The sequence below is a fragment of the Lemur catta genome, chromosome 14 (assembly GCF_020740605.2).
Source record: "Lemur catta isolate mLemCat1 chromosome 14, mLemCat1.pri, whole genome shotgun sequence".
Taxonomy (NCBI): domain Eukaryota; kingdom Metazoa; phylum Chordata; class Mammalia; order Primates; family Lemuridae; genus Lemur; species Lemur catta.
Genome location: NC_059141.1, coordinates 66,003,867 through 66,018,083, shown reverse-complemented (window position 1 = coordinate 66,018,083; position 14,217 = coordinate 66,003,867). Strand labels below are relative to the sequence as shown.

The following is a 14,217-nucleotide window of genomic DNA, read 5'->3' as shown; positions in this document are numbered from 1 at the left end:
TTATAAAACATTTGCTGTAACTACTTATGATTTTGTACAAGTCTTTATGATGTAAGGGGAACTGGTTGACTTTGCATATTGAAATAAACTGAAATATAAGAAAACAAAAAAAATAATAAATAAAAAGCATAGTACACTAAGCATGTTTCAAGTATGCCCTAAGCATTCATATTTACTTACAGAATAAATATGCTTTGGTCCATTTTTTAGCAGTCTATCTATATAACAGAATTCTTATATTTCAAATATCTAAAGCACATGTTTTCTTGGTAAGAGAGGAAAAAAAAAAAAAAAAAAAAACTGAATTACTAACACAGATGAAATTAATTTTCATCAACCTATATCCACTCCTCTTAAAAAGCACGCCTTCAACTTCTCATTGCATGGCTCCTCTGCTAAATTTTCACTATCACCTTTTGCAAATGTACTTCCCTCTTTCTCTGAAGGCATCTGTCTTCACTGACATTTAATCTTTTATAGAGAGCAAGGGAAGTGAGCTCTCCAGTTCACTCAACCTTGAGTGGAGGAGGAGGCCCTACACAGCCCCTAAATTAGTCTTCTGGTACCCCTGCAGAGCCCAGAGCTGCGGTTAACTCGAGATGTCTGCCAGCTGTTTACCACGGTTCAGCAACAGCCTCAACGGAGCCTCTGTAAAGCAAGTGGCCTCCCCAAAGTCTGTATGGCATATTGGTTACCCCTGGGGAGCAGCATCCTTACACCCTAAAAGAATACTTTTCTACTGATAGTCATTTTGTCCGAAGAGAATAAATTATTATTTTATTTAATTAAATGGTTTTATAAAAGACGTGTTTATGAAGGAAAAATTCTTGTAAATAACCAAGTAATCAATCTCATAATAAACTGAATATTTATTTGAATTTCTGCTGGTAATAGCACTCAACATGTAAGAAAAACAAATCAAGCTGTGAGATTTTGTTTTAAATATAGACATTTTTCAAAAAGGGAAACGTTGCTTTCTGTATTTAATAGCAATACCTGGGACATCTATTTTAAAACTACCATTCAAAAAGTGTTTTTAAGAAATATACTATTAACATGATGTGTTTTACAGAATGGATACATATATGAATGCCAGTATGAATGTGGAAGAAATATAGATGTGTTAAAAACCACATGGGAAAACCAAATGTTTTTATAAAAAGTAGCTTGAAATAAAAAAGAACTTGCTAGTAAACCCAGTAAACTTTCACACATGGGCACATGGGATATTTTTTAAAAATCCCCACCCATTTCACCTCTGCAAAAAAAAGAAAGAAAAAGAGAGAGAGAGCCTGAGAGAAAGAGAGAGAGAGAGAGAAAGAGAGAAAGAAAGGAAGGGAAAAAAAACATGGTCAATTTGAGTAGAGCCATCAGATGACCGCTAATTTCCATACAACGTGGAAGCCTGGTTAACACAGTCAATATTAACTTCCTAAAGTGCATCTTTTGAAGACTTGTCTAGTGAAACTGCAATATCAAACACAAAACACTTAACACAAGACATGCGATAACAAAACTAAATCATATAGTGTAAAGTTTTTAAAATTACTTTTAAAATGTTTGATTCACCAAAGAATAAAGATGTCAAAAACAGTAACATTTTCATTCTCCAACAGTATGCATTATATGCTTTTGTTATTTGGCAAATCTTTTGGAGTCGAACAAAAATAATGCAGTCTAAACAAATATTTCTTCTTTCCTTATAATACGATTCCTCAGGCAGAACAGTAAGATGCAGAAGAAGAGTTAGATTTTTGGAAGTTTTGGTGCATTAACCACAGGATTTGCCTCCTGCAAATATCTCCTCCCTGCACTCTTGTAATCATAGGTGCAGCCGTGAGTTTCCGCATAGCGATGAGATGCACAGAAGCTCTTTCCACATCTAAAGTACAAAACAAGTTTACGTGAATAGTCACATTTCTATGAAAGGCTCATCTCTTGGGGAGAGAGGAGCTTGACTTCAGTTAGTCCAACAGGAGCCCTTTGGTTCGTTAGTGCTGACACTGCCCTTCCACTCATAAACAAGCACAAACATCCCCCAAAGAACACATTAATTGTCTGTGACTATGACAGTTTATAATAAAGAATCCACTATAGAATGACACAGGGTATAGATCTTTATGAGTAGTAAAACTACAAAAGCTCACAAATATGCCCACTACTTCTCTTATACCTAGTAAATGTGAAAGAACTCTGAATTTCTCAGAAATTCAGTCTCAAGAGAAAAATTAAATTTTGTAAAATCAAACTATGGCATGAAATGATTTTTAAAAATATTTCTAGCAGGAAGATAAGCTGTCTTTATTGGAACAGAATACACTCAAAAAAGCACCAGTTATTTTCAATGCCTGGCCTCAACCTAGGGGCAGACACCATCTTTGGAGGATATTAATCAATGCTAATGAAATAAGTAATTATGGGAAGAAAAATTCATTATTTCTTGAAAAAACATTATTCATCTATTTTGAAATAAAAGTGTACCATATAACTGTTAAAAATTATAGTTCCTTTTTTTGGTTCAATTAAAAATAGAATCTTGAGGGAGCGGTTCTTCCAGGTAATGATCAAACAAAAACCAAGTAAGTTTATCATAAGACAAGGTATATTCTCCCACTGGTTTAAAAACTCCTAATTTAAAGGGCAGGGGACAATCTGAGTTTGCCTTTTGAAAACCCATAAGCTATCTACTTGCTCTTTACTTCAGTCAATTAGGAGTTCAACCAAGGGTTGCTATTTAACTTTTTTTGTTGTTGTTGTTGTTACAGGGTCTTGCTCTGTTGCCCGGGCTAGATTGCAGTGGTATTATCATAGTTCACTGAAACTTCAAACTCCTGGGCTCAAGCAATTCTCCTGCCTCAGCCTCCCGAATAGCTGGGACTACAAGCATGTACCACCAGGCCTAGCTAATTTTTCTATAGTTTTTGGAGATGGGGTCTTGCTACATTGCCCAGGCTGGTCTCAAATTCCTGGCCTCAAGTGATCCTCCCGCCTCAGACTCCCCAAACTGCTAGGATTACAGGTGTGAGCCACCTCACCCAGCCAACATTATCTTAATGATGTTATTATGAATGGCCAATTTAAATAATGTTTTATTTTGCACAATCCCCAAGCTGGGTCACCACAGAGAAAGCATCTCAGCTTCTCTAGCTGGCCAACCTGCCTGCATTCGTAGCTAGTAGCCAGTCCTGTTTTCTTTCCACAAAGAAAACAATGCTTTTTTGTTTTCTTCTTTGTTTGAATAGGGGTTTTCACAGGTGGGAGGTGATGAATACATTCTCCTGTTTAGAGAAAGGACACCTTGATTAATACAGGTATAAAATTCTAAATGTGAAATACTATTACGCAAACACAAAACACATTCCTATCAAAGTAAACATTTAAGCCATAAAAATTAATTTGTGATATTTTTATATCTAAAATTATTTATAGAATCTATAAGTGAAGGTGTAGTAGAACTTTTTTTTAAAGACATGGTAAGTTTCTACTGATTAAGACTTACATGTTTAAGCATTTTTGTACATATCATCTTTCTGATTATTAAGGGCGAACAGTTCATAAAAAATATACCAAACTTTCACAGAGAATCAAGAAAATGTCTATTTCTAAATCTTTTTTTTTTTTTTTTTTTTTTTGAGACAGAGTCTCACTTTATTGCCCAGGCTAGAGTGCCGTGGCATCAGCCTAGCTCATAGCAACCTCAAACTCCTGGGCTCAAGCGATCCTCCTGCCTCAGCCTCCCAAGTAGCTGGGACTACAGGAATGCGCTACCATGCCCAGCTAATTTTTTTAACATATATTTTTAGTTGTCCAGATAATTTCTTTCTATATTTAGTAGACACGGGGTCTCATTCTTGTTCAGGCTGGTCTCGAACTCCTGAGCTCAAATGATCCCACCCGCCTCGGCCTCCCAGAGTGCTAGGATTACAGGCTTGAGCCACCGCAACCGGCCTATTTCTAAATCTTATTTGATGAGACCTGTGAGAAAAAAGTAATTGCAGTACAATCATTTTATTCATTCACAACCAGAAGGAACACCAGAGTATCATGAAACTGGTCTTTTAGTCCTGATTACACCACACAAAGTAAATTCATCAAACCATGAGCAAGTCATTTATTCTTTCAAAACTTCAATTTGTCCATTTTTAAGATAATAGAACACGTACTTTTCTCCCGAGGTGACTAAGTACTTTAAGGCTGTAGTCTGTGGCCTGTGAGGAACTGGGCCACACGGCAGGAGGTGAGCGCCAGGCTAGCCAGTGAAGCTTCATCTGTATTTACAGCTGCTCCCCATCACTCGCATCACAACCTGAGCTCCGCCCCCATCAGATCAGTGTGGCCCTTAGATTCTTATAGAAGCGGGAACCCTACTGTGAACTGCCCACACGAGGGATCTAGGTTGTGCACTCCTTATGAGAACCTGACGCCTGATGACCTGAGGTGGAGCCGAGGCGGTGATATTAGCGCTGGGGAGCGGCTGCAAATACAGATTATCATCAGCAGAGGTTTGACTATACAATAAATGCAATGCTCTTGAATCACCCTGAAACCATCCCCACCCCCTGCCACCCCAGTCCATGGAAAAACTGTCTTTCATGAAGCCAGTCCCTGGTGCCAAAAAGGTTGGAGATCACTGCTTTAAGGTCAAACAATTTTGTATATGTAAAAAACAATCTGAAAATTTTAAGTATGTTATAATTATATAAAATATCACATTATCAATATGACTAATACAGTGCATGGCTCAATTTCACAATACTACTAGTTTTCCAAAAATTTTACTAAATTCTGTACTATTGTACCAACTTGGTTTTTTACTCTAAAAATAAAAGCACATCTGTTACTAGGTGAGAAAGAATTAAATCCGTTTCGTTCACTACTAAGTGAAATGTCTTTTAGAACTGATCAGAATGCCAAGAGCCCCGTCATAAGCAGACAGGTTCAAAGTCACCTTCTGCAGTTGTTAGAAAACCAGTACCAGTACACAAATGCTTGGCGGCGCGAAGGGCAAGAAGCGAAAGGCGAAGCACGCAAGCAGGAACACGCGGAAGGAGCGGAAGAACAACGGTGGCGCCAGTGGTGCTGGCACCCGGTTTCCACTACAGAAAAAGTTTCAGAGGCCTGAGTTTAATGTTTATTTAGCAGCTAGAAGTCTCTGAAAATCCTTGAAGAGTTCAAAAAATTGGATTTACAATGAATTAGTGTGATGCTTTTTGCCAGAATCCAGATTGGGTGCTTGGTATGCAAACCCCACAAAATTAAGTGTGCTTTATTACCAGTCTGAAATACTCTCCCAAATCTTCCACAAAACTGAAAACAAAATTTGAAACTAACTGAATGACTCCTAATGGTGCCTTGCTACCAACTCAGTTAGTAAGAGCTTTCCGTCTCAAGTACACTTAAGGGACCAAGAACATTTCACATAGGTGATGGGGTGCTTCCCACTTTTTTTTTTTTTTTTGAGACAGAGTCTTACTCTGTTGCCTGGGCTAGAGTGCCATGGCATCAGCCTAACTCACAGCAGCCTCAAACTCCTGGGCTCAAGCGATCCTCCTGCCTCAGCCTCCCGAGTAGCTGGGACTACAGGCATGCGCCACCATGCTCGGCTAATTTTTCTATATATATTTTTAGCTGTCCGTATAATTTCTTTCTATGTTTAGTAGAGACGGGGTCTCGCTCTTGCTCAGGCTGATCTCGAACTCCTGAGCTCAAACGATCCTCCCGCCTCGACCTCCCAGAGTGCTAGGATTACAGGCGTGAGCCTCCGCGCCCAGCCTTCCCACTTCTTAAAAAAAAAGGTACTTGCACAGGACACAGAGGGAAGGCATATATTACAGGATATCCAATGAGAGGTCATCCACTCAAAATCATTTTTAAATTCAGTCTTAGGATATTCTTCCTCCCTCAAACAATGGGGGAAGAATCTGTTGATGATAACTTAGTTTGATAGTTACATTTTCATTTTTTCCTTTCCTTTGGGGATGCTTAGCTCAATATTTTCCAAATGTTTTTTATTCAAGAACTCTTGTGAATGTACAGAGACAGAGAACACATTAGTGACACAGAAATGACGTGGCACAAAAACATAACAGCATCTCCTATGAAAACAGTTTCCATACATCCTTGTGCCCAGTGAAAACTATTTATTAGTCAACTGCTCCATGCCAGAAACTATCACTAATATTGTATCTGTTCCCTATATATTGTCCCCAATAGGAAAAATCCAAACTCCTTGGACTGACATTCAGGGTCTTATGTGTTCAATATCATAGCTTCTAACTTTTCACAGTCATTTCCTGTTATTTACCACATCATACCCACCCTGAATGATGCCAGGTCCACTCACACATCCACAATGTCTTCTTCTAAAATGCTCTATTCCACCTTGTCAACCTAGTGAAATTCTTCTTATACTGTAAGACATCATCAATCATCAGCTTCTCTCTGAAGCCTTCTCTCAATGTGTAATGAACATATGAATAAAGAAAAATTCTATAAAATAATGTCAATGTGAAGAGTTCCTTTTCAGAACAAGATGAAAAATATTTGGAATAATTCACTTGTTTGGCATTTCTTAGTCCAATATTTGATCTAACATGATGATCTATAAAAACATCCAACAGAAAGGCAGCCAAAAAAGTAATAAATTAGTGTTCTAGATGCAAGTTTGGTAATTATCTGCCTGAAAATGATGGCTAAAACTATGAGAACGGATAAAGTTCCCAAAGGAGACCCTATAGTGAAAAGAAAAGAGGACCAATGGAGGAATTTGAAAGTCAATTAAATAGTATTTACACCAAAACTTACACAGAATCTGCTAGGTCATTCAGAATGATACAGTCAGTTATTACTGTGAGAAGAAATGGCTGAAAGTCACACAGTTCTAGTTTGGGGAATTATCACTGCAGGTACCAGCTGATGCCTGGAACCTAAATGAAATTATATTAAAAAAGTATATATCTGGGGATAAGCAGAGGACTGATTTAAAAAAAAGTAAAGACAAAACTGATGTAAACAACAAAACACAAACCAAAATGAAAATCTACATGATATCCCAGAACTTTTTAAAAAAGAAAGAAAGAAAACCAAACCTATTTCAAGAATGAGGGCCACAAAAATCAAATAAGATAAGGATGTGGAGGCACGCACTGGATTTGAAATTATGGAGATCTTCGGTGACCTCAGCAATAGCAGTTTCAGAGGAGTGACAAGAGAAGTGAGAAAGCACTGACGTCTGCCTCCGAACTGAGCTAACAGAGGTGAGTGCAACGCAAATTTCCAAGAGGCTTACCTGTGAGTTAGGGCGGGATGGACTTGAGTACATGTTAAGGAAAAACAACTATAACGTTAAAAGTGGATATATTACAGTAATCAAAAGTGTGGGGCTGGGTGTGGTGGCTCACACCTGTAATCCCAGCACTTTGAGGGGCCAAGGCGAGAGGATTGCTTGAGGCCAGGAGGGTTAGACCAGGCAGGGCAACACAGTGAGACCCCATCTCTACAAAAAAAAATTAAAAAATTAGTTGGGTGTGGTGGGGCACACCTGTAGTCCCAGCTACTCAGGAGGGTCACTTGAGCCCAGGAGTTTGAAGTTGCAGTGAGCTATGACCACATCACCGCATTCCAGCCTGGGTGACAGAGAGAGACCCTATCTCTTAAAAAAAAAAAAAAAAAAAGAACAAACAAAATCAGAAAACATTGTGGTATGGGCATAAAGATAGACACACAGGCCAGTGGAATAGATGGCCCAGAAACAAATCCTTGCACATATGGTCAAATGACTTTCAACAAGGATGCCAAGACCATTCAGTGGGGAAGGACACTCTTTGCAACAAAAATTGGAAGTTCACATGCAAAAGAATGAAATTAGACCCGTGCCTTATAAAAATTAACTCAAAATGGATCAAACACCAACGTAAGACATAAAAACCATAAAACTTCTAGAAGGAAACATAAGAGAAAAGCTTTATGACATTGGATTTGTTGGTGATTTCTTAGATATGACACCAAAGGCACAGGTAACAGAGGAGAAAATAGACAAGTTGGACTTCATGAAAATTAAGAACTTTCATACATCAAAAGATAATACGAAAAGAGTAAAGAGGCAACTCATGGAATGGAAGAAAATTTTGCAAATCATTTATATGATAAGGGATTAATATCTAGAATATATAAACAACTAAAACTCAACAACAAAAAAATCAACTAATCTGATTAAAAAATGGGTAAAGAACATGACTAGACATTTCTCCAAAAAGGATATACAAATGGCCAATAAGCACATGAAACTAATCATCAGGGAATCTATTTCACTAATTAGGGAATCAACATTACTAATCATTACAGAAATGCAAATCAAAGCCACAATGACATAACACCTCACACCTATTAGGCTGGCTACTAGCAAAAAACCAGAAAATAAGTGTTGATGGAGATGGGGAGAAATTGGAATCCTTGTCCACTGCTGGCAGGGATGTATTAATAACATGGCATAGCAACTGTTGAAACAATATGGTGGTTTCTAAAAAAATTCAGAATAGAAATACTATATGATCTAGCAATTTCAATTCTGGGTATATATCCAAAAGAATTGAAAGCAGTGTCTCAAAGAGGTTTTTGTACATCCATGTTCATAGCACCATTATTTACAACAGCTAAATGTGGAAGCAACACAAGTGTTTATCGATAGATGAATGGATAAACAAAATGTGACATATATATATATATATATATATATATATATATATATATATATATATATATATAATGGAATATCAGCCTTAAAAAAGAAGAAAATTATGACACATGCCACAACATGGATAAAACTTGAGGACATTATTATAAGTGAAATAAGCCACTCACAAAAATACAAATATTGTATGATTCTACTTACATGAGATATTGAGTACTTCAAAAAATCACAGAGAGAAGAAATAAAATGGCAGTTGCCAGGGACTGGCAGTGGAGTGGGGAGGGGAGTAAGAAGTTAGTGTTTAATGAGTACAAAGTTTCGGTTTTGCAAGATGAAAAGTGTTCTGGAGAAGGATGGTTGTAATGGTTGCCCAACAATGTGAATGTACTTAGTGCCACTGAACTGTACACTTAAAAGTGGTTAAAATGGTAAATTTCATGTTATATTTTACCACAATAAAAAAAATGAAAAAAAATAAGTATATAAATTAAGACTTTATAACCCCAGGCCTTACGCTGGAATGAAAAACGAACCTGTATCTTTAAAAACATAAAACTCACATAACAACCATAATATATAAAGTATCTCTATTATTTATTTATTTATTTATTTTGAGACAGTTTCGCTCTGTTGCCCAAGCTAGAGTCCCGTGGCGTCAGCCTAGCTCACAGCAACCTCAAACTCTTGGGCTCAAGCAATCCTACTGCCTCAGCCTCCCAAGTAGCTGGGACTACAGGCATGCACCACCATGTCCGGCTAAGTTTTTCTAAATATTTTTAGTTGTCCAGCTAATTTCTTCCTATTTTTAGTAGAGATGGGGTCTCGCTCTTGCTCAGGCTGGTCTTGAACTCCTGAGCTCAAACGATCCACCTGCCTCGGCCTCCCAGAGTGCTAGGATTACAGGTGTGAGCCACTGCACCCAGCCTATAAAGTATCTTTAAAACCTTGGGGCTACAAAAGTGGCACGTCTTTGGTAATGAGTTTCCTATTCCTGGTCCGGGTACTAAAACATAAAAGAACATAGCTTCGCTCCTCCTTGAAAATAATGACTGGCTGGCACATCTTTAAGGTGTTACTATTGGTAGAAGAAGTGCTAATGTTACAGTCGTTTTTGCTACTATGCCTTGGAAAGGGCTGGTCCTAGAGACTGTCTCTTTTTATCCAGAAATAACCAGTTCTTCAAAAATAGATTCTTAACCACCACCCTTGCTACTGGACCATGATGTCAAAACAACATTTTTCTAGGGTAATTCCTCAAAATCCATATGGCTCCATAGTGGCCAGTGACTAATGGGTTGGGAACTACATGTTAATTATTCAATAATCTTGTTTTGTTCACACAGATCATACCTCTTCCCAAATAAGAGATCTACTTCAATTTTTGTTTAATTCTTCATATGTGTCCTACAGATTCTCATAATCATTTTCTTAATTGAAGAAAAGTTTAAGAGTTTACTCTGTACAAACCCCAGAGGACGTTCTTTTCATGTTTATTTGAAAATTCAGCAGTATGTATATAATGATGTCATTATAAGCCTTTTATTGTTTTCAAAATTATCTGTAACTCACCTACTCTCTTCCCTGCTGCTGCATTATTTCCATTCATTCCAATACCATGGGCAGACTACAATTAAAACACAAAACATCTACAAAGGTGAGTCAATGGAGCATAGAAGAGATCACCAAACATGAAATACTTGTATTTTATTACTAAGATGCTGTTGGGCTTTCATTTTAAATTATTTAAATTTTATTTAATTAAATTAACTTTGAACCTGTTTCTTACATCTAGCAATACTGTACTACTTATCTTTAAGAGAATAAAATTCGACAGCTCAAAATTGATATTCTTACTTGAAAAGAACATAAAAAATATTTAGCTTTTAAAAATATATGATCAACTGTTTACATGAACTTATTTTCAAATTACAGTCTTCTATTCAGGAATAAAACATTACTTAAAATACAATCATCAAAAAGATTTTCCACAAACTGTATAAACATTTTCAGAAAAACTTATGGAAAAAATCCAATCTAAGGCCTCCTATTCATATAAACAAAAAACAAACTTTAAATATGTTAAATCACCACAAGGGTAACTACGAGAATGTTGAAAGGAAAATACTTACTAGAAAAAATTCTGTAGGTTCTAATTGGGGAGAACTTTTCCTAAGGCTTTCTTCCTGCAAATGCTGGAGGTTTGTAGACAGCCCTATTCCAGAAGTCCGAAGCCTGCCCGCCCCGCGTGTGCTGTGAAAACTGTCTCTGGTTGCACTCCGGGCCAGTGAAGCAAGAAAACCGATGTTATTTACACAACCAACAGGCTCTTTGGAAGCCTTGTTAGCTATTTCTGTGATATCTCGAGCCTCGACTTTGGAAATAATATCAGATCTTTTCCTAGGTGAATCAACTTTAACACCTCGAAAGCGAGTAGTCCTAGAGAAAGAAGAATCAGTTATGTTTCGAACATCCATTGACCGGAGCACATTTTGTGAAGCAGAAGACTGCAGGTTCCCAGACTCAAAACATTTGGACTGTCTTTGTGGTTTCATTAGAGAATTATGCAGTGACATTGATGCAGAACAGCGAAGAGGTGACAAGAGTCTATTCTTGTGAGGACTTAATTCACGGTGGTTAAGAACAGTAGTCTCTACTGATTCACTGCTCAACATTCTTGAAACATGTTTAAGCTGCTGCTCTGTAGCTTTCAACCCTTTATCACCATTGGTGAGTAAGAACTCTGAATTTACCTTCCCTATGTCACTGCTCTGTTCTTCAGCATTTCTTTCTGTAAATGAAGTACATGAACCCACTTCAGGTAGAAGTGATTCTTCAGTTACACACTCTTCTAAAGTTGGAAATGAGACAGTGTCATCCTCATTATTAGATGTCAAGTTTCCTGAAAAGTGTTTTGTCTGCCTAGTCAGGGATGATCCAAGATGGAGAACAGAATCAGCAAGCTCTTCGTCTTTTTCAAATTCCACATGGGGTGTGTGCGGTGGTAGTTTGATGCTACCATTGGAATGAGACAGTGTGTTATTCTCCCAGTTACCATCTTCTTTAAGAAACTCACTAGTGATAGATGATACGGGTCTGTCGGCAGGGGGCTGAGTTGCCAACGCTGAAACTGCACTCCTGGATGTGTCAGACAGATCCGTATTCCCAGGAGAAGGTAAACAAGATTGCCCAATGCCGGGGAGGACCCTTAACAATCTGTGACGAGCTGTTGCTGTGGAACCACTAGATGGTCGAGGAGCAATAGGTGGGCGAGGTTTTACTTTGACAGCTTTCTTAGGCTAAAAGAAAAGAGTGAATACATAATGTCTTTACATAGTCATTGTCTCTGCCCATGGACAAAAATTAATGAAGGGAGAAAATGTTACTTACCATACATAACATATTGAAATTTTATTACCTCAATTTAGAATGTTTAAAAAGATTAAAATCTTAAGATTATGACGGAGAAGAATTTTGCTATCGTCCCTGGGTATAATTTTCTGAGAATGTTAAAGAAAAAGAATTTTGTTTATTTCCTCACTATTGATTATTTCTCAGAGTTTTACTGAGAAGAAAACAAATTGATTATATTAGACATGACACTATTGACCCTATTATTAGATCCCCAATAATTTTTCCTAGTAGGGTGAATAAATGTTTGACGAGGTAGGTATGCAGGAAAAATAGTTCACAGGCCTCAACTGCTATCCTTGAAAAGACTTGCTTGCAATGTTGGCCCTTGACTGGCTTCTCGGAACTTGTATTTCAGGAGGATTCCCATCACTCTAACTGGTAGGAGTGGCTCATTGTGCCTTAACAGCACGACAATATGGTTTATGCTGAACACCTGCTTTCCTTCAGGTAGTCTGTAATGTACATGTTAGGCAGAGGGTGCCCCATGAGCAGGCCAAATAAAATTCCTGGGCACAGAGTCTCTAATGAGCTTCCCTGGTAGAAACATTTTACATGTGCTGTCACAACTCATCGATGGAGGAATTAAGTACATCATCCTCCACTGGACAAGGACTCTAGGAAGCTTGTGCCTGATTTCCTCTGGACTTGGCTCTGTGCACTTTTTCCCTTTGGTGATTTTGCTTTGTATCTTTTCATATAATAAATCTTACCCATGTGGACAACAATATACTATATATAATATTAATACTATAGTCCTGTGAATCTTCCTAGCAAATCATCAAACCTGGTGGTCTTGGGGGTCCCTTGGCATAGGCGGTTTTAACAAAAGTATCACAAAAATTTATGATCTTATAGATAAAGTCAAGAATTAAAGATAAGAAAACTTTAGCTCTTAAAAGCAAACAAACAAACAAAATGGTAGTGAGCAGGCATCAGGATAGGATGGAATATCTGACAACATACCAACATTCTCACCTAAAAGAAATATAAAATATATTAGAATGTAAGAAAAGCCAGATAATTCAGTGGATACTAGTTGAGGCAAGAATAACTAGAGGAGCTAAAAAGAAAGAACCTTGGAAAGATCAACTGGCTCCCTATAGCTGTTTGTTTCTGAGATAGAGTCTCACTCTGTTGCCTGAGCTAGAGTGCAGTGGCGTCATCATAGCTCACTGCAACCTCAAACTCCTGGGCTCAAGCGATCCTATTGTCTCAGCCTTCCAATTAGCTGGGACTACAGGCACATACCACCACACCTGGCTAATTTTTCTATATTTTGTAGATACAGAGTCTCACTCTTGCTGGTCTCAAACTCCTGACCTCAAGTGATCTTCCCACCTCGGCCCCACAGAGTGCTAGGATTACAGGTGTGAGCCACTGCGCCCAGTCTTATGTCTGCTTTTATCTTACGGCCATTATCCTGCCAATCTGCAATTCCATATCCAGCAAAAATATTCTTCAAAAATGAAGGTTATAACTTCTGGGTTGTAGAGATTAATGGCAGTTGCCTAAATCTGAATTGCTCCATGAATCCTCCAAAAAAAAACATACAAATCAAGAACATAAACAAATAAAATCACTCCTGTCTTCAGCAAAACTGGGAGACATGTGATATGGACTTGAAATTAGCTATAAGTAGGAAAACACCCAAATCCAGGAGACTCATCTACAAAGCCTATGCCTGTGGTGAGAGACAGGCAAGAGTGTGGCGCTTCACAAAAAAGAAGAGAAAAAAGGCCGGGCGCAGTGGCTCACGCCTGTAATCCTAGCCCTCTGGGAGGCCGAGGCAGGTGGATTGCTCGAGGTCAGGAGTTCAAGATCAGCCTGAGTGAGACCCCGTCTCTACTAAAAATAGAAATAAAAATTATCTAGCCAACTAAAAATATATATAGAAAAAAAAATTAGCCGGGCATGGTGGCGCATGCCTGTAGTCCCAGCTACTCGGGAGGCTGAGGCAGTAGGATTTCTTAAGCCCAGGAGTTGGAGGTTGCTGTGAGCTAGGCTGACGCCATGGCACTCACTCTAGCCCGGGCAGCAAAGTGAGACTCTGTCTCAAAAAAAAAGAAGAGAAAAAACAAAAGAATAAGAGAAAGAGAGAGAGGTGTGCAGATAAACTA

General features: G+C 38.1%; 1 protein-coding gene across 10 annotated transcripts in view; it reads right to left on the bottom strand.

Moving 5' to 3' along the window:
• Positions 1–1,096: 1,096 nt before the first annotated feature.
• The window catches only part of ZFAND4 (zinc finger AN1-type containing 4), a 76,340-nt gene continuing 63,219 nt past the window's right edge, over positions 1,097–14,217 (bottom strand). For 5 of the 10 annotated variants that reach the window (XM_045568396.1, XM_045568397.1, XM_045568395.1 and 2 more), the window contains 4 exons: positions 10,819–11,985; positions 10,259–10,313; positions 3,161–3,278; positions 1,097–1,882 (listed from right to left, as the gene is read on the bottom strand). In XM_045568396.1, coding sequence (XP_045424352.1) covers positions 1,747–1,882; positions 3,161–3,278; positions 10,259–10,313; positions 10,819–11,985 — 1,476 coding nt within the window. In that variant the 3' untranslated portion in view covers positions 1,097–1,746. Of the gene's footprint in view, positions 1,883–3,160; positions 3,279–6,318; positions 6,411–6,804; positions 6,927–10,258; positions 10,336–10,818; positions 11,986–14,217 lie in introns of those variants that run through there. The other 5 variants (XR_006739225.1, XR_006739224.1, XR_006739223.1 and 2 more) reach the window with 5 other exon arrangements.